Source organism: Trachemys scripta, chromosome 6 (assembly GCF_013100865.1).
Source record: "Trachemys scripta elegans isolate TJP31775 chromosome 6, CAS_Tse_1.0, whole genome shotgun sequence".
NCBI classification, from domain to species: Eukaryota; Metazoa; Chordata; order Testudines; family Emydidae; genus Trachemys; species Trachemys scripta.
The window spans coordinates 56,687,942-56,707,956 of NC_048303.1; the positions used below are offsets into that span (position 1 = coordinate 56,687,942).

General features: G+C 36.2%; 1 protein-coding gene across 3 annotated transcripts in view; it reads right to left on the reverse strand.

Annotated features, from left to right (window-relative positions):
- MCTP1 (multiple C2 and transmembrane domain containing 1) overlaps nt 1–20,015 on the reverse strand; it is a 311,966-nt gene that overhangs the window by 150,155 nt on the left and 141,796 nt on the right. For all 3 annotated transcript variants that reach the window (XR_004646273.1, XM_034774661.1, XM_034774660.1), the window contains 2 exons: nt 11,434–11,620; nt 6,312–6,405 (listed from right to left, as the gene is read on the reverse strand). Coding sequence is in view for 2 of the 3 variants with exons in the window: in XM_034774661.1 (XP_034630552.1) it covers nt 6,312–6,405; nt 11,434–11,620 (281 nt within the window). In the remaining variant the exon portion in view is untranslated. The remainder of the gene's footprint in view (nt 1–6,311; nt 6,406–11,433; nt 11,621–20,015) is intronic.

The window sequence follows — 20,015 nt, forward strand, 5'->3', positions numbered from 1 at the left end:
ATCAACATGTGGTCCTGTCCATGCCTCTTTCCAAGAACATGGTTACATTGTTCCTTTGGCATTTTGTTTTTAAACTAAGAAGGACCATGTACCAGCAAAAATCAGGAATGAATGTAGCCTAGAACCTAAATTTGTGTGGGCTCCAATAGACAATAAAGCTATCGTATTTATATTACTCAAGCAAATTCTAGTATAGAGTTTGCTAGATTGTAATTAGGCTAGAACTTGAATATCAATTCTGTTCCCAAGATAAACATAATCTGAATTATTTTTTGCACTGTTCATGTTATACTCTCAGTCATTCCCTTCCCACCCCCTCCTGGCCCTGAGCAAACCTTTCCTTTGAGACCTGCAACAGTGATGACTTTATTTTGAAGACTTAGAAATGTCAGAAGTCCTTTCAATTCCACTTATCAAAAATAAGTTCATAGGCCTTCTCCTCAGAAGGATATTTACATAAATGTAATTCAGTTGCTAGAACTGAACGTTTGTCATTTATTGTTTGAAAATATCACAAATCATGATGCAATTGCCCATGGCTGGCCATTGCGATCTATGAAACCCATTGCCAAAATTTGTTCATTTTTGGAAAAACTGCAAGACAGTTCATGACTGTGGTGGTCAGTGCCATTGAGGCAGCCTCTAATGTCACAAAGGTTGCTGCAAGCTCCCTACCAGCCACCTGCCTGCAACTGAGCAGCTAGTATGACCTCTGGCACAAGGAACTATAGCTCAACAGCATGTTTATGGTCTGTGCTATACCAGATGTCAGACTAGATAATCATAATGGTCCCTTCTGGGCTTAAAATGTGTGAAGCTAAATCTATGAGAGGCTGCCTTATCTAATGGATTAAGCACAGGACCAAGACCAAGAGACTCCTGCGTTCTAATGGCAGCTTTGACACTGACTCAGTCTGTGGCCTTAGTCGAGTCACTTAACCTTTCTTAGTTTTCCATCTATAAAACAGAAATGATTACCTCACATTGACATTGTTATTGATTAATTATGTGTTTGAGTGTCATGAATATTCAGGATATCTGACAAAGACATTCAGTTCAACAACCACTTTTAAACAAATGTTGCAGAATATTTGCATAAAGCAAATTTCAGGTTAGTAATCATAAATATTTGCACCAAAAACCTGATTCTGAGAGCTCTGCTCATCCAATTAAGGAACAGAAAATAAACATCTTACATAGTTTTGTTACTTGTTTTTTCCTTTAATAATTTAAAAATAAAAAGACCATTAATTAAAAGTGCAGACTAAAGCCTTTGAGTACATAAAATATTAGGGTCTGTTTGAGTTTGTATTTACCTTATAATATTGTCTATTTTGCATGATTGGTAGTTACTTTCATAAAAACTGATTTAAAAATTTATATAGACACTGGATATGCTGCTACTTGATAGTGCAAATTATATTTGGAGCCATGATCTCAAAGGGTTACTAAATTTGCTCCAGCAATTTTTTTGTGTAGAGCCTTCCATATCTGTATTCAGAATGACCATTTGTGCACATAAATTTGACATCTGATTTGCAAAATTTTGCAAAGATTTCAGGAATAAATTCAAATGATGTTTTTTTTTAAAAAACATGGCCTTAAAAATTTACAGTTAAAAAAAGACTATCTGCACTCCACATTCTTGAAATTTTATCATCTTGATTCTTATCCTACTTTCAATTAAATCAATCAAAATTTTAACATTGAATTTACTGGGAACAGGATTGAGTGTCTTATAGAAAACTTTGAAAAAATATTAAAAATGGTTCACTCAAACTGCGTTTTCTTTCTGTTCTCTGAAGAAGCTCAGTGCTATCTATGACAGTAAATCCAACTATTGTAAAGACTTTAATAAAATATACCTTTTATACCAAGCTCTATCTTGAAATCTCAGAACCTAAAACACACTAACAATCAACTGATAATGAGGTCAGAAATACAAGTAAATTTACTTCTAATGAAGTCTGGAGACACAGTAATCAAAGTGTTAAAAATTCATTTCATGCATATCTCATTTGCCTCTTAGCTGATATTTATCACATAATACTGTGAGAAAGTAGAGGTCTAAGATGCTCCAGATAAATGGCTCAATTAATTGTACAGAGGTAGCCCTCTTTGAGCTGAACCAGAGCTGTGAGCTCTTTATTAAAAGCACTATTCTGTAGCCCATAACCTTGTTCCTTGACTCCTCTCTAGTTTCCAATTTAAACAAGTCCCCATGCGGCCTGCTCTAAAGGGCTTTGTCTCCCTGTCATTGTTAAGAGAGCCGAGGCATCCTGGAAGTGTGAAATCAGACCTCATGAGCTGAACGGTTCCCCAGGGAACGCTGGACTGAGCAGAAGGTCAAAGTCATGGGCTGGACCATCTGAAAGCGTCTGATCACCAGTCTGTGTCACAGCAAGTGGGGTGGGGGGAGCTAGGAGACTGGAATTGAACACATCTTAATTAAAGCCCACAGACAGCAAAACAAACTGTTTTCTAGGCAGGCTGTCAAATGGAGCTTAGATTTAGCACTACTAATGAATCTGAGTTGCTAACTCTTATTTCTTAAGATAATAAGAGTCTCAGAGAAGTTGATAAAAATGGGGGCATATCTTTTTCCTCTGTTTTCTTCCTTAAATAATCTGCCATCGATAATAAGGCAGCTTTTTTCAAAAGAAAAGCACGAACATGTCTACCTTAATAAAGGAGTAGCAAACACCATCTTATTAAACCAGTACATTTTTCACTCCAGAGGGCTAAGCCTTCTATATATGTAACCTTGTTGCAGAAAGGAGAAACCATTTACGTGACTATTGCTTTAACTGATATTGTATTTCATTTTAAAAAGTGCCTACTGCTTTCTGAAATATATTTGGGTTATGTACACATAAAATATATTAATTTGAGAGATCAACTTACATGATGATTCCATTACACATTACCTTTCAGTATATTGCCAGTATATACCTTCATTTAAAAGGGCTTAATTGTATATATCACAAATGGCTTGCTTCTCCAAGGAGACTTTGATCCTTTCTGGGGAATCACAAGCTAGCTGAAGGTAAAATGGCGGAAAGGGATGAGAACTTTTTCTTTTTTTGTTGAGGACTTGGGGTAGAAAAATCAATCGCAACCCTGCAATAACCCACCCCCAAGCGCTGAATAAGTAATGTTCAGTAGGGGATTTAAATGAAAATGTCTAAGGCAGAAAAGAAAAACCAAACAGAGTGTTTTGTTCTATTCCATTTGGTCAAATTAGAATTCCAAAAATCTATTTTGTAATATTTTTCAGGTGAATGCCCTTTGCTCCACCACATTTCCCAACTTAATAAAAGTTGACATGGGTGAAGGCCCTAATATTTTTGGCCTCAGGCAGGAATTCCATGACCACATTTGAGATACACTGCTCTGTATTTTTGTCCGGTGCAAGGAAAGTATATTCTTACAGTAGGTCAGTTCCTTTAGAGACCAATCCTACAACATGCTCAGCACTCTCCATTCCCATTGAAATCAAGCTGGGGTGCTGAGCACTCAACACCTCAGAGGATTATGCCCTTTTCATGTGTTCCTATAAATGGGTTCACCAAATAGTACTTTTCAATATGTCTCAAGCCTAGTTATAGCACACTTAACAGTGACCAATTTTCAAAACTGTAGTACCCAGTTTCTCAGGCTGTGAAAGCCTGCCCACAACTTGACTGAAATTTCAATCCACTCTCGTGTCTTGTTCAATGCATGTGTATGTGTGGGAGTTGTAAACGGAGGCCTTAACCACCCAGTTAATCTCTTTTTTTAATCTGTATTAACTTTAATGATTTGAAGTGCACTGTCCAACACTAGGCTATTGAGCCTAAAGAAAAAACTACCCTCTACTATCAACAGTTTATTAGGGGCTTAACTGAAGTGACCTACTGTAGTAGTATTCAGCTGAACAAGGCTTTGGGCTTTTTGTGGAAAGGAAAAGAATTGAGGGTTTCATTAAAAAGTAATTTGTGCTTTTTACTCCCTCATTCAATGGGACTCTCAATTGCTCTTTATTCACACAGAGTTAATACAGTATTACAGTGCTTCTCAATGAATGTATAGTAACAAAAGAAAAATTTTACATTTTGAAAGGAAAAAATTCTTTCTTACTGTAGTAAGATTGATGACTACTTAAAAGATTACAGAAATCTTTCTCACTCTGTGCTTATGCTTAATGATGGAATATTATGATTTTTTTAACTATTCAGCCTAAACTAATGAATTTTGACTTATTACTTTATATTAAAAAATGCCTGAAAGTGAAATGGGATATTTTCAGCCTACAGAAAGGGAGCAAATCAAACAGGTACTGTACAGGAGTTTCTGTGTGTTGCTGCTTAGACTCAGGAGAAAAATCCATAAGATTAAATCAGAAAAAAAGGATGTATTATTATTATTTGTATTATTATAGATAAAAATGAAGATTAGCATCCTGATCCATATTCATATGAGCAATTCTTAATCACACATGTAGCGTTCTTGATGTCAGCTGGTCTATTCATATCAGTAAGGATTACTCACTTAAGTAAGAGTTGGAGGATGAGGTCCTAAATGCTATTTACAAGACACTTTACTGGAGGTGTACGTGGGATGAACATACGATGAATAATTAAAGACCAAACAATCAGCAAATAAATCATCAGTTATTTCTAAACACACATTATTCAAATTCAAAATTTAATCTGAAGGTAGATCAGACACATCATTCTAAAGGTCATTACACAAAACAGGTGTAAATTACAGCATTTCTTAATAAACCTTTTGGTTGCCTTTCAAACTGATGGCATTTTTTTCCCCAAAAGGTGCAATAATTTGTACAAAATTTGAAATACATAGCTCTTTACAAACACCTATATTATATAAATAATTGTTCTGGCTATTCCTGGTGGACAAAATATTTAGGACACATAGGAATGGGGAGGATATCAAATATTCCTTCCACTTGCTAACCGACAGTCATTCTGAATGTACAGAGTCTGAAAATAGTTTTGGTGGTTATGCACATCTCTAACTGAATCAAATGTATTTCCAAAAACTTCTGCAACTGGCACAAATGACATGTTGATCAGGAAAAATCCAAGACTGAACAAGGTCAGAGACTGAATTATCCCATTCCCCCGAATAACTTAATCTCCCTCTCTGTTCAGACCACATTGGATTATAAGGTCAAAGCAGAGTGAGGAACCTTTAGAAGTGTTTCTCCAATCTCTGCCCAAGAAAGAATCTGTTATTTTATGTTCCACCAACTGGATGACCTGTTTCAGCAATAAAATTTTTGTCCTGTTAGATCGTCTAAGATAACAAACTATTGATATTCATGTTAATTTACACAGAACTATTAGGAAAGGAATTTTCTACCATATATCTATATTTATACCTGTGAAAGAATTTGTACTTCAAGTTCCCAAGTGGCAGCTAAGCCAACTAGGTTAATGTAGTCAGCATATTCATGAATTCTTACAGCTGCAATGGCTACTCTCTGAAAGAGGACAATTTCATCTTGTTCCATTCAGCATGTGCAGTGTGTAGGTGGGTGTACTTTTAAGAGATAACATATTTCTGAAGAAAAATGGTTACTATGACTGCAATGATTATTCTTAAATAATTTCCAAAAAGCAGAAGGCAAAATTATCCAATCAGCTAATCTTTAGTACAAGGACAAAACAAGAAGATTTAAAAACAGAATGATTTGAAAAACGTATTTTCTTCTGACTATTTTGGAAGTGGTTATTCAAGGTCCAGTCTTTTACCTATAATGGGTCATTTATATTTGTAGTGCTGATTGCAGGACACTATTTCTTTGGAAGATTTTTTTTTTATTATTTTAAACCACATACAGTGTGGAAAGCTCTTTAGCAAGTACCAAAAGATTATTTTGTTGACAGCTTTAGAGAAATATTTGAGTCTATCATATTTTGAACTGTTTTGATTCTGAGAATTTTGTATATTTGTATCCGTTAAAGAATAAAGTCCTGCACTTGTAGCTCATGAAATGTCTTTGCAGGACCTCTGATGGAGAAAAAGGTGTATTTCTCCTTTCCCATAGATACTCTATATAGGATTCTATTCACTGGTATTACAATGGCTCATAGGCCAGAATGTAAAAAGTTTTGGTTTTTTTGTCTGGGGATTTTTTGGGAATAGAAGATGGGATTATTTGCAAACTGAGCAATGAAATTCTGACACACTTATCTTCCGTAAACTTCACACCTTGTGGAAACTGATCGATTTTTAAAAAATGACCAAATCCAAGACTCTTTAATTATACTATCTACTATCACAGAAACTGAATCAGTCCTTGCCTGTGACATCAGCTGCCATTAATGCTTCTGCTCTGATGACCTTCACCTGTAGAAATCCTACATCCTTCATGTTGTGAAACATCCTCATTGTGCTCTAAACAATAATAATAAAAAGTTATTACGGGCTGTGTGGAGAGGAAAGAGGTTAATGATTTTCCCTCCCCGATCCAAAATTCATTAAATACAATGCTATGTTTCAAATGATTGCCTTCTTAATTTTTAATTTCAATAGGAACTTACTGTTATCAGTCTCTGTTTCAATACATTCCATTACCCAATCATTATAAGATAAACATGGAAGAGCAGGTCAGGATAAAATATATTAATAAGAAATTAATGCTACCATATTACTATCCTAATAGTAGATATTTGAGCTATTAACTACAAAGTTTTAAATTTTTATATCCCATTTAGCATAACAACATATAAAAAAATAAAAATGATCCAATATACAATAGTTCCTCTTGCACATGAGAATCATACTTCTGTTTTCCTTGTTATAGCTTGCGCAAGACAATTTCATGTGTGATTAAGGGCCAATTTTTTTTCCCCTTGAGGAATATATGCAACTACCACTGTGCTTAACAGGAGTGACACATGCAAAGAGAGAACAAGAGACTGAAAGATGGCTCTCAGTACATTACAAGGAACTCTCATAATAAATCTCTTTTCCCCCACCCCCAAGGTTTATGTATAATTTAGACACATTTTATAAAAGGAAGGAAAAAAAACTGGAATAGAGTATTAGCTTTTATTCATGATAAGCAATCTTTTTGGAATTCTCTGTTAGACAACTATTTAGAAACAGTATTTTGTTGTGTTGTTAAATAACAAAGTAACAGCATGGTATTACAGTAACTGAGTGCAATAGGCAAGAAACATTTTTTATAAAGCCTGAATGCAGTTGCCAGTTCCACAGATGCAGTTTTAACCCCACAGTTAATTGAGAGGACCACTGCTAGCATTTATATGTTATACATCCAAATCAGGATCTCCAAAACTGGGAAACTAAAATTAGGCTTCCAAGTCCAGATTTAGACACCTAGGGATGTGGTTTGATTTTCAGAAGTGTTTGAAAATCTTGGCTGTAAAGGTTATCATTTGTGTACAAAGTCACTCATCAACACAACACTTGGAGCCATTTTTTTTTTTAAGGCCCAACAGTTTTATGCCTATGGCCTTATTCTATTATTGTGACACAGATAAAGAATTTGAAACCTCTTACTTATGTCTGAATATTTATAACAATGTTTTGGTTTGTAGGTCATGCAAGCATCAACAGAGACACTGAGTCAAGGATTTTGAATTCTATTACATGGGTAAAACTGACTATTATGGAAAATTAGAGTTTGATGTGAGTAAACTAACATTGCTATTCTACATGTTAAAGGTGCAGTTTGAATATAATCTTAAATGTTATGCTGCTTGAAAAGTATATTATATTTATGCATAGCAAACTTAGCCATTAAAATGTTAGGAGTATAAAATGCATCCTTGTCTTTTATTAATAAGAAAATTTTGACAGTCAAATCATACTCTGACATTAATTTTATAAGTCCCATCTGACTGTTTATTGTTTACAGTGAAGGTTTGACCTTGGTATACTGAGCTGAGGAAATGCAGTTATGTGTAATCTCATATGCTTTACTTTTTTCATATATGAAGAGTGTTTTTCTCAAGGATTATGTTTTAATCTTTTTAAACATTTGTTTATCTTCAGAAATCTGTTTAAAATAGACAGATGACAAACTTTAATCAAAATATACTTCACCCTCTATTTATGTGCTTGCAAATTGAGGGTGGTGGAGGTGGAATTACAGATAGTGATGTTATAATTCAAATGTTTGTTGGCACAGTCTGTCATTTATTACAATAATGATCAAGTTTTGGAAGCTTCTTATCAGGGCTGGTACCATAACACAAATTATTTCCCTCTTCTAATTCAGTGTGGAAAGGGAAGAGATTTACAAAAAGGTTTCTGCACCATCTTTTTTTGAAGCTACTTAACCCAAGTTTCATGGCGGCTAAAACAAACAAAAAACAATAAACCTTCCCAAACCCCCCAAAACACATACAACATTGGTAAGCTCATTCTGCAAAGAGGCAACATTGCTATATTTCACACTCAATACCTGATACCCATCTTCAGACTCTGCAGAATAATTATTGTTTGAAATTTTAGTTTCAGCAAGTCAGCTGATTTAGAGTCATTTATTGCATATTCCGACAGACTGGGCCCCTGACATATGGTACAATATTATTGTAGGGACGCTATGAAATATGAATTATTTTAATACATTACTTTAAATATGTAACTTTAAGTAATGGTTTACCAAAAGATATTCTATCTTCTTATTTATGATTATTGTTGAAGGCCTCAAAACCTGGATGGTTTCTGAAGCCTGAAATTTCCATAGCAGAGGAATCTATGATTTGCTGTGAATCCTTTCAGCCCTCAATAGATGGGAAAAGATTGAAATGCTCTGGAGATGAGTCCTCTTTATTTTTTTAATGAAAGGCTGTATAATATATTTTCTGTATGGCTGCAGCAGCTGTCAGCGAGAGCATCTCAGTTCAGCTCTATTATGGGAGAAGCAATACCCCATCCTATGGCATCGAGATACACTGAGGGGCCAGTACTGATTGACAGCTTGTCACCGTGACGTCTTATTCCATCTCTGTTATGGAGAAAATTAATGTCACACCACCAGCCTTATGACTCGCTGTCATCTTAGAACCGCTCACCTTTTATCAATGCTCTAAATAACATTTCAAGCCCATCGTCTCGCGGTGGACAATCCGGTCAAGGGACATTAAATCGGATGACTGTGAAATGTCATAATAAAAATGGAATGCTAACAACTTCTTCTCTAAACTAGCTCCTCTGGTTTTTAAACTGTGACAAGGGGGACCAGAGGTTCAGCACACCCGTTCTGAAAAGGTCATACAATCTCTCTTGGTCTGTACCCATTACTGCGCTCCTCCCCCAAACCCAAAAGGAATTAATCTTCTCAGACAATTGTGGTAAAATAACGGTTCAAACAGTAATGTCTGTTTAATTTGTAGGGCTCTGATGTTCAGCTACAAATGGTTAAATGACAGTAATAGAGTCATTTTCCAAGGCTACTTGATCTGATGCCAGGGTCAGCTCATGGACTGCTTTTGACCACAAGAATGGGTGCAAAATACATTTCAGATGGCAACTAGATTCTTTTAGAAAGCAAAAAATAAAAAACCCTAAAATAAAGACACCAAATCATATAGCGCATCTCACTAATTGCATAGTACAGGTTTATTACATCTCTGTCCTTTAAGGCAGACACAAACACTGAAGATAAGCAGACAGCTAAGGAAAGAAAATTTGAATTCTGTAAATACTGTATTGTAAGTCTTTGTCCTCTATTTCTGCTGCTATTTATGGGTCACTTTAGTGAACAAAGTATTGCAATTTCTCAGCAGGCATTCCAATGTTAAAATCTGGAACACATGTAATTGTAAACCTTATTTTTCTACCACATATCAAATAAAATACATCCTTCAAACAATGCTTATTTGTTTTCTTAAGCTTCATATGCACACGATTGTGCATATGGAAAACATATTTACAGTTTTGAAAAATGAAGATTTGTATATAAGAACATGTCAGAATAAGAAATCATTTGAGCATTCTTTTACCACATAAATAATGCTATGTGTTTAATTTATGAAGCAAAAGGGGAATTTAAGAAAGCTATGTACAAATATGAGGCAATAATATTTTTCTATACTGCTGCTAAACTATGAAAACTATTAGTATCAGTAAACTTGTACCATACTACCACAATAATCCACAAAAATATGGTATTTTTACACTTGATAACAAAATGTATGTAACTATAAAATTAATCTATCAGAATGCATTATATTTATAAAGATCTATTCTGACAACAGACTCTGTATTGGTGGATACCAAAATCTGAAATAATTACATAATTGTAATTATTTTTCAGAGATTGTGCACAATACCTTAGCTCTTAGCTGGGTTAGAAAATATAATGTTTAGCCTTGCTAAGTCACCTCTATTAAACTGTGTTTATGATAACACTATTGGTGTATGAGTTGTACAAGCATTAGCAGACAGCTGATTCAGTGGAGATAGCCAGAATAAATTTGCTGAAGCGCACATCCTGCTAATCTGTTTGAAGAATATTGTACAGCATTAGTACTAGCACTTCATGTTATCTGCACAGCCTGATAAGGTACATCTTTATTAAATTCAGTTATTGAAAGGATGTCAGTCAGGGAATAGGAATATTTTAAAATCTAAAAAAAAAAAAAAAATTAAGTAGCTCTTTGTTAGTCAGAGCTTGGTTTAATGGCTGAGTGTCTAGAGAAGCCTTCTAAACACCTGGCAGCATTGTACAATAAAAGCTTTGTAATTTTAAGTGGAAATAGCTTTTTTTTTTTTTTTTAATTCTTCATATGTAGAAAGACAGTTACTTTTAGTGATTTAGGTATTAATAAGTGCTGGAGTAAGAGCTCCCCTCTCTGTTGCTTTGATAAAACTACACAGATTCTGCACCATGTGAGGATGCTGGGAAATAAAATAATTTGTTTCAGAATATTCTGAAATGGAAAGATGGTTTAACATCATTATTTTAATGACACAAACCACTGCTCCAAACTCTAACATTTAGTCAAAAAATAAGAAGTCATCTTGCTTTCAAGTATACTGTATAACAACTGCAAAACCTTTGAAAAGGATATGGGTACTGAAATGAATAGTTTCTGTTGTAAAGATTCTCTGAAATACTGTAAAACTGCTAAATAACATCTTAAATTATACTGCACTTGGAAACAAAAATAATCAAAATTACATAAAGTAGTTAAATTAACTATTTAAATGACACATGGTCAAATACAGTAGCTGAATATTCATGTACACAACATTTATAGAAAGGTAAATTTTAGGGCTCTGATGATGTTATCTAGATATTTAAGTCAATTACTACTAGTACTAATTATTAGCTTAAATCAGCACCATTGATTACATAGTAGATATGTTCAGAAATTTTTTCTCATAGTAGTTAGTTAATTCTTTGCAACATTATGTTAAAAAGGATAAGAGATAAGTGTTACATACATATCTCTTTAGTATGTCCTCTCGCTCTTTCTGGTCCTCCAAGGAGTTGACAGAGAGGTCAGAGATACTGACTGCAGCTGATGCTGTCAGGGTGACCAGCAGTACCAACCATCCTTCTCCTTCCTCCAGCTGCAACTCCAGCTTGTGAGTTTGTTCTCTACTCAGGACCGACAGGTCAACCTGACACCTAAAAACAAACGTTTTGAATCAGTGAGTGGCTTTCTTCACAAGATCAAACAAGAGCCATATGGGCGGACCTGCACTTCACTATGCAAAAAATAAATAAGTGGAAATTCCTTCCCAGTCTGTGGAAGGATTTATCTTCAGTTTCAGCCATATCTCTTGCCTATTTTTAGCTTCAACTCATTATATTGCAGAAGCACTGTACATTTATTTTAAATATATACACTAGAGAGGGGTCAGAAAGAAAATCTACCACCAAATTAGGGTGCTAGAAATCCAGATTCAGATCCAAATTGTGAAGCTTTAGTCAGTCTTGTACGTACAAATAAAATAAAAGAATTAAGTGTGCCTTTTAAAATCTTTGAACACTAAAACTAATACCAGTCATGCTTTGTTAAAAAAAATTCTTCATTAAAGGATTGACTATGACAGCAGATAACATGGCTGGACATGGGAGTAAGGGGAAGGAGGCATCCCTCCAATGACTGCATTAAACCTCTTATGGTGGTTCTGAGTACAAGAGACAGAGCAGGAGCTGCACACACACTATACTTCCCACTGTGAGCAAATGGACAGGAGTAGCCTCTACATGAGCCAGCCAACAATGTCTGGGCACAACTGAAATATGGTTCATCCTTAAAAGCCAGAGAGAAACAGGGAAGGAGTTGTGCACCACTACTCACACAGGGCCGTGCCTAAATGCTTAATCAAGCCTTAAAAGGAGAATAATACAGTCAATAAATATTCTAAATATATATTCTAGGCCTCTTGTAATTAAAACTGTCTGGTATTTTTAATATACACCGCTACCTCAATATAACACGAATTCAGATATAAAGCAGTGCTCCGGGGGGGGGGGGGGGGAGGGGGGTGGCGGGGCTGCGCACTCCGGTGGATCAAAGCAAGTTCAATATAATGCTGTTTCACCTATAACACGGTAAGATTTTTTGGCTCCCAAGGACAGCGTTATATCGAGGTAAAGGTGTGTTAGTGTATTTTCATATATTTAATCTTTTCTAGAATGTAGGTTGTGAATTTCATATTATGTTCATTCTGAAAACTTATAGAACTGCCACATTACAATGAACACCAATCATTAAAAGTATTACTTCAACTATTTATATCCATAACTTTTTTTCTTAAAGTTATGGCAATAAATTAACAACCCATGAAAATAAAATCCAGATAAAATAAATGGATACATTCTACTTATAGTTTTGCCATTTTATAATGTAGTTTTAACAGCAATTATTTAATCTGATAGGTCCATGTTCTATCTGGCACTCTGATTAAGCTAAACATCTCACAAATTCTTTTCATAAAAAGGCGAACTGATTTTGAAGAGAAAGATAATGTGGTGACCACAGGGCCAATAAACTGAGAGAAAGGTGGCAGACATGAATAAATAGGCATTTAAAGACAGGAAATAGCCAATTATGAGAATAAATGTGGCCCCATAAAATGGGCACTCTGCTATCATGGACAGATTAAATTTGTTACAAGGATATTTCCCCCCTCCCTCCCATTTATTGTATATTGTTTAGCTGTTAAAATTCAACCTCTCCAAAGTTGATATACTAGTTAGATTCAATTTATTATCTTACAAGGAAAAATTTTAAAACCGAGTAAAAGAACTTTCGGAGCTTGGCATTTATCTTTCATTTTGGATTTTTGTATGAAGACTAGCAAGCAGTGGAAGGAAGTGAGAGAAATAGAAATATGGAAAAGATTAAAACTACCCTGGTCAGTATAAATGCTATACATCTTCCTGTGCTATAAAGTTACAATTTTGGCTGCAATAAAGAACAACTCCTTCTTTACTATAATGAATATTGTAATTAAGTACGCAGAGATCTAATATAACATCAAATGATCACTACTTTACAATGAAAGGTAACAGGTTTATTGTGATTTGGATTGCTTCTAGTATTAAAATCTGGTATTATATATTCCAGTGTAGTTATTTTGTACCCCCAACGCTCCTCCTCCAAAATAGGCAGCATACACCCTAAAGTATCCTTAAAAATGTCTCCAGTGATCAACACAGCAGTGTTGTCATGGTCAGTATTACTATAAACATGGTATTTAATTTGAATAGTTTAAATTCTGCCAACAGGGTCAGTAAGAGAGAGTCACTAGGACTTAATGCTATCAGTAATCCAACTGTAATCCAAAATAGACTAGTCATTTTAGAGTCTTAGCCAGAAAAAATAAAAGGAGAAATTGATGAGTTTTGGTATACACACACATACAGATCTATTCATCCACTAGTCTATCTGTGTTATAAATGCAAATAAAGAACCTTTGTGGAATGTTAAAGTTGAAATATCAATTCCAAAAGTTATATTCTTCTCCTCCAACATTAACATGCCATTCCACATATCAGTTGCTATGTATATTTTAAAAGGGACCATCAACCTGAACATCAAAACTCTATTCAAAATGGCTGTATTCACAATTCTACAGTTACGCACAACATCTAATATTACTTTAACTAAGTCAACTGGAAAATATTTCTCTACTTCAGCTGGTTTATTCTACATATTCAACAGCAGTGCATAAACAGTCAATGTTTTGTTGATAGCCAGTTGCCCTTGATGCGTCATAGATTATCACCACCAATCTGGGCAAAATGTATATGCATACTCCTTCCCAGGATCTGTAAGGGGGTGCTTTCCAGTAACATAGCAGCAGAGCTACTGCTCTTTCTGAGTTCTGGGGCCCAGAGTAGGTCTCTCCTTTTGACGCTCCTAGGACCTCTTGCATAGAGCAACAGCAGCAAGGGGTGCGCATCAGAAAAATCCTCTTTCCTCTCAGGAATCACACTAAGGGCGAGGGATTGTTTGTTACCTGGGGGCTGGAGCTCAGTGATGATCCATGGGAGCTTTTTCTTTCTTTCTACAGCTAGTCAGAAATAGGGGACTTTTTCTGACCTAGACCATCCCTGACAGATGTTTGTCCAACCTGTTCTTAAACCTCCAGTGCTAGGGATTCCATAACTCCCCGGCAGCCTAATCCAGAGTTTAGCTATCCTTATATTTAGGAAAACGTTCTCATATCTCCCATATCACTAAATCTCCCCTCTTGCAGATTAAACCTATTACTTCTTATCCAGCCTTCAGTGGACAATGAGAACAATTGATCACAGTCCTCTAAAGATATTTGAAGACCTATCAGGTCCCACCTCAAGACTTCTTTCCTCAAAACTAAACATGTCTGTAACAATCTTGGGGTTAATTAAATAACAAATCAGTGAATGAGAAAGGAAAATAACTTTAAATAAATAACTTTAATAAAACAAACTGGAGAGTTTCTGTAGTGAGTTGCTACACACAGCCAGGTGGTGTTCCCAACCTGTCTCCAGGGCACATTTCCAAATTCCCACACTCACAATACTATGCCTGATGAGGGAGCATCTGCAAATCACAATCTTTCATAAACATATCTCTACATCTTCCCTCTTAAAGAAAAATGAATTAACATAGCTGTTTATATACATATAAACAGCTGTGTGTGTATGTGTGTGTGTGTGTGTGTGTGTGTGTATAAATAAATAAAAACAGCTAACACATACTTTACATTCTCAACCCATCTAGTACATTTCCATAAACCCAATGGGTCAACTATCTAGAGAGGAGAGGTTCCCAGAACATCACTCTTGAGTGAGTCTTTACCACTCACTTTCCTCAAATATCCCTTTCTCCAGGCAGGTTAGCAAGTCTCTATGAGTCTTTCAAGATGTTCAATCTCCCGCTCTGATCTTCTCAGTATCAGTCTTTCATTAGAGTCTGAGTTGTTCTCTTGTTCCTTGACAATTTCTCCTGTGTGTGTTGATGATAAAAGATCAGTCAGATGGGAAATGCCAGAGTCCACCTCAGTTGTCAATGTGTTGGAACTTTCTGGAATTACTCATACATCCCTTCGATTACATGAACATGTCTGCCCCTGGTCTGTCTGGACTACACAAGACCTTGGATGCAGCTGTTCTTTAATAGTACCTATTTGGCCCCAAACATTAGAGGTGTGTTAAGAGATGTGAGATCATGGGCCCTTTGTCAAAATAATATTTCTGATTTTCTTTAATCTTCCATATGGGTGCATTGTTATGAGATTTCAGCAGGTTATCAGTAATTGGTAAATTAGATCTGATCCTTCTTCCTATTAACAGCTAAGCTGGAGAAAAGCCATACTCCAGCGGTGTACTTTGGTAAATCAATAAAGATTTATACAAATCACCCCCCACAGTCAAAAGTCTTTTTCATAAGGTTCTTTACTGACCTTTCCACAAGTCCATTTGATTGGGGGTAATTTGGACTTAATGTTTTGTGATGAAAGTCCCACTCTATGGCAAATTGCCTAAAATCTGCACTGGAAAATTGTGGCCTATTATCGCTAAAGACTTCATCTGGAATTCCATGTCTAGAGAAGATTCTCTTCCTGCCAGCTATCACTGACTTACTATTAGTACTGTGCAGTGTGCTAATTTCTGGATACAGAGAATAATAATCTGTGACTGTTAAATAAACCTTTGATTGCCAGGTAAATAAGTCAGTGCCTACCTTCCCATAAGGCCTTAATGGAAGTGGATGAGGTCTCAGTGGCTCTGCTTGGTGGCACAGCTTGTATTTTAAGCAGGAAAAGCAGTTTCCTACCACAGTAATGATGTGATTCATCTGTGGTCAACATAGCACCTCTCGTGCTCATTGTTTGCACTTCTCAATTCCTAAATGACCCTTGTGGATCTTCTGTAGCATTCCTTTTCAGAGGCTCATTGGAATTACAACCTTACTGCCCTTGAAAATCACCCCAACTATCACAGTAAGTTCATGTCTGCAGTCCAATACTCTCTTATACTTAGATAGCAACTGTTTATTTCTTCAGGCCAGCCTTTAATTATCACTTCTTTAAGGATTCCTAAGGATTCATCTTTCTTCATTTCCTCTCTTATTTGTTGCAATTTCCTGTTAGCTATAGGAATTGACTTTACAATCAGACCTACATAGGCTTGCATCTCTATCTCTAAAGTCTTCTCTAGTTTTGTGGGAGCCACTTCTCTGAAAAGTGCATCTGCTGTAAACATGAAATTTACCAGGCATGTAAGTCACAACCAAATCATACTTTTTGAGCTTTATCATCTGCTAAATAACACTATTAGGGGCTTGTGGGACATTTCAACTTCCACTTTCTGTCCATAAATATACTGATTGAATCTCTCACAGGCAAACAATATTCCTAAAAACTCCTTTTAAATCTGCCAACATCTGGTTTCTGCCTCCGTCAGTGATTTGGATGTATCACGCATATGCCACTGGTTACCAACAACCCTCATGCTTCTGTGAAATCACTGCACCTAACCTAGACTGTGAAGCAACTGCTGAGATTTTAACAGGCCTTCCTGGGGCATAAAACTTCAACACTGGTTCTTGTATCAGTTGTTGTTTTAAACCTTCCCATGATTCCTCCTTCTCCTTCCATCCCAATATCATCCATTTTTATTCTCCAGGAGTTTTCTCAAAGTTGCTGCTTTGGTAGATAGATTAACCATGAATTTTACAAGATAATTAACCATTACCAGGAACCATGGACAGCTTTCTTTGACTGGGGATGTGGCATCATTTCAATGGCTGAAATCTTCTTTTTATCAGGTTTTACACCTTTATTGGAAATAATGTCCCCAACAAAAGTCAGTTCTGTAACCCCTAAAACATGTCTCCCTATTTAGTTTGAGCCATAATCTATTCTCTGGTTGGTAGTTTGAAACATTCTCTTTTTATAGCCTTGTTGAAGGCTCTGGGATCTAAGCATATGTGTAGCTGGCCATTACTTTTCTCCACAATGACTAGGGAGTTCACCCATTCTGTTGGCTCCTCAATTTTTTGTATTAATTGCATTGATTCCATCCTTGTAAGCTCAGCCTTGAGTTTATCACAGAGTGAAAATGGCACATTTTACATGGATGGATAACTGGAGGGACCTGCTTGTTTATCTGGATGGTCACCCTTCAAGCAACACAACCCCTGAAACAAGTCACGATATTCCTGAAAGAGTGCTTCAATATGATCTTGTAGTGGGAGCATCAATTTTACCAGATTGAGATTCTCACCTCTGCCCCATGGCTGCTAAATACAATTCAAATCTGTCAATTTTTTCTAGTTCTCTGCAACATTCCCTGACAATTGCAGATAGGATGGAGGTTGAAATGCATCTATTTTTGGCTTTTTTCCCTTCTTAAGCTAATCAAGCTACTATTGTGCTCACCAAATACATGCAAAAGCCTCTGTGTCTAGTGCCACACTTGCTTCTCTGGTGCCTTCCTTTGTCTCTACTTTCAGTTGCAAACTCAGAAGTTAACTTCAAAATAACTGCAGTTTCCTTCTCATTCAGTACTTCTGACCCCATGTAATGATCTTGGGGTTGATTAAATAACAAACCAGTGAATGAGAAAGGAATGAAACTTTTAATAAAACAAACTGGAGAGCTTCTGTAGTTAGCTGCTGCACACAGCCAAGTGGGGTTCCCAACCCCTGCTTCCAGAACACATCTCCAAATTTCCACACTCAGAACACTGTTCTGTATGAGGGAGTGTCTCCAAATCACAAATCTTTCATAAACATCTCTCTACAATGTCCTGACTTTAAAAAAAAAAAATCTCCATCATAGGCCAGGTTTTCTAAACTTTTTATCATTTTGTTGCTCTCCTCTGGATTCTCTCCCATTTGTCCACAGCTTTTCTAAAGTGTGGTGCCCAGAATTGGACACAATACTCTAGTTGAGGCCTCACCAGTGCTAAATAAAGCGGGAAAATGATCTCATGTGATTTACATACGACACTCCTCTTAATACAGCCAAGAATGATATTAGCTTTTTTTACAACTGCATCACATTGTCGACTCATGTTCAGTTTGTGATCTAGATCCTTTTCAGCAGTACTACCACCTCGTCAGTTTTTCCCCATTTTGTGGTTGTGCATTTGGTTTTTCCTTCCTAAATGAAATACTTTGCACTTATTTTTATTGCATTGCATCTTGCTGAATTGAGACCAATTCTCCAATTTGTCCAGGTCATTTGAATTGTAAGCCTCTCCTCTAAAGTGCTTGCAACCCCTTCCAGCTTGGTGTCAACTGCAAATTTTATAACCATACTCTCCACTCCATTATCCAAGTCATTAATGAAAATATTGAATAGCATTGAACCCAGGACAGACCCCTGTAGGACCCCACTAGATATGCCCTCTCCGTCTAACAATGAACCATTGATATCTACTCTTTGAGAATGGTCTGTCAACTAGTTGTGCACCTACCCTATAGTAACGTCATCTAGACCGCATTTCCCTCATTTGCTTAGGAGAATGTCATGTGGGCTTGAGTCAAAAGCTTTACTAAAAATCAAGATATATCACATCTGCTGCTTCCCGGCTCCTTACTCCCATCCAACGGGATTGCAGGCCTAGTGAAGAAGGAAATTAGGTTGGTTTGGTAAGTTTTGTTTTTGACATCAAGAATGAGAGCTGGCTATTCCTTATAACCCTACTAGCCCTCTAGGTGCTTACAAATTGATTGTTAATAATGTGTTTCAGTATCTTTCCAAGCATCTAAGTTAGGCTGACTGGTCTATAATTCCCTGGGTCCTCTTTGTTCCTCTTTTTAAAGACAGATGTTATGTGTGCCATTCTCCAATCCTCTCGGACCTTACCTGTCCTCCATGACTTCTCAGAGATAATTACTAACAGTTCTGAGATTGCTTCACCTAGTTCCTTAAGTAGCCTAGTACGAATTTCATCAGGCCCTGACCAACTTGAATACATCTATCTTATCTAAATATCCTTTCACCTATTCATTTCCTATTCTGGCTTACATTCCTCCCCCCTTGTTGCTAATACTGTGTTGAACATCTGGTCACAATTAACCATTTTAGTGAAGACTGAAGCAAAATAGGCATCAAACACCTCTGCCTTCTTGATATCATCAGTTATTAGCTTTCCTTCCCCACTAAGTAGAGGGCATACACTTTCCTTCATCTTTCTGTTATTTTTAATATATTTAAAGAACCTCTTTTTAATTGCCTTTTATATCCCTTGCTAGGTATAACTCATTTTGTGCATTAGCCTTTCTGATTTTTTCCCCTACATGCTTGTGTTATTCTTTTATACTCATCCCTAGCAATTTGTCCATGTTTCCAGTTTTTATAGGATTCCTTTTTGATTTTCAGGTAATTAAAGGGCTCCTGATGGAGCCATATTAGCCTCTTACTATTATTCCTAGCTTTCCTTTGCATCTAGATAGTTTGCAGTTGTGCCTTTAATATTGTGTCCTTGAGAAACTGCCAGCTCTCCTGAACTTCTTTTTCCCTTAGATTTTCTTCCCTTAGGACCTCGACTATCAATTCTCTGAGTTTGTTAA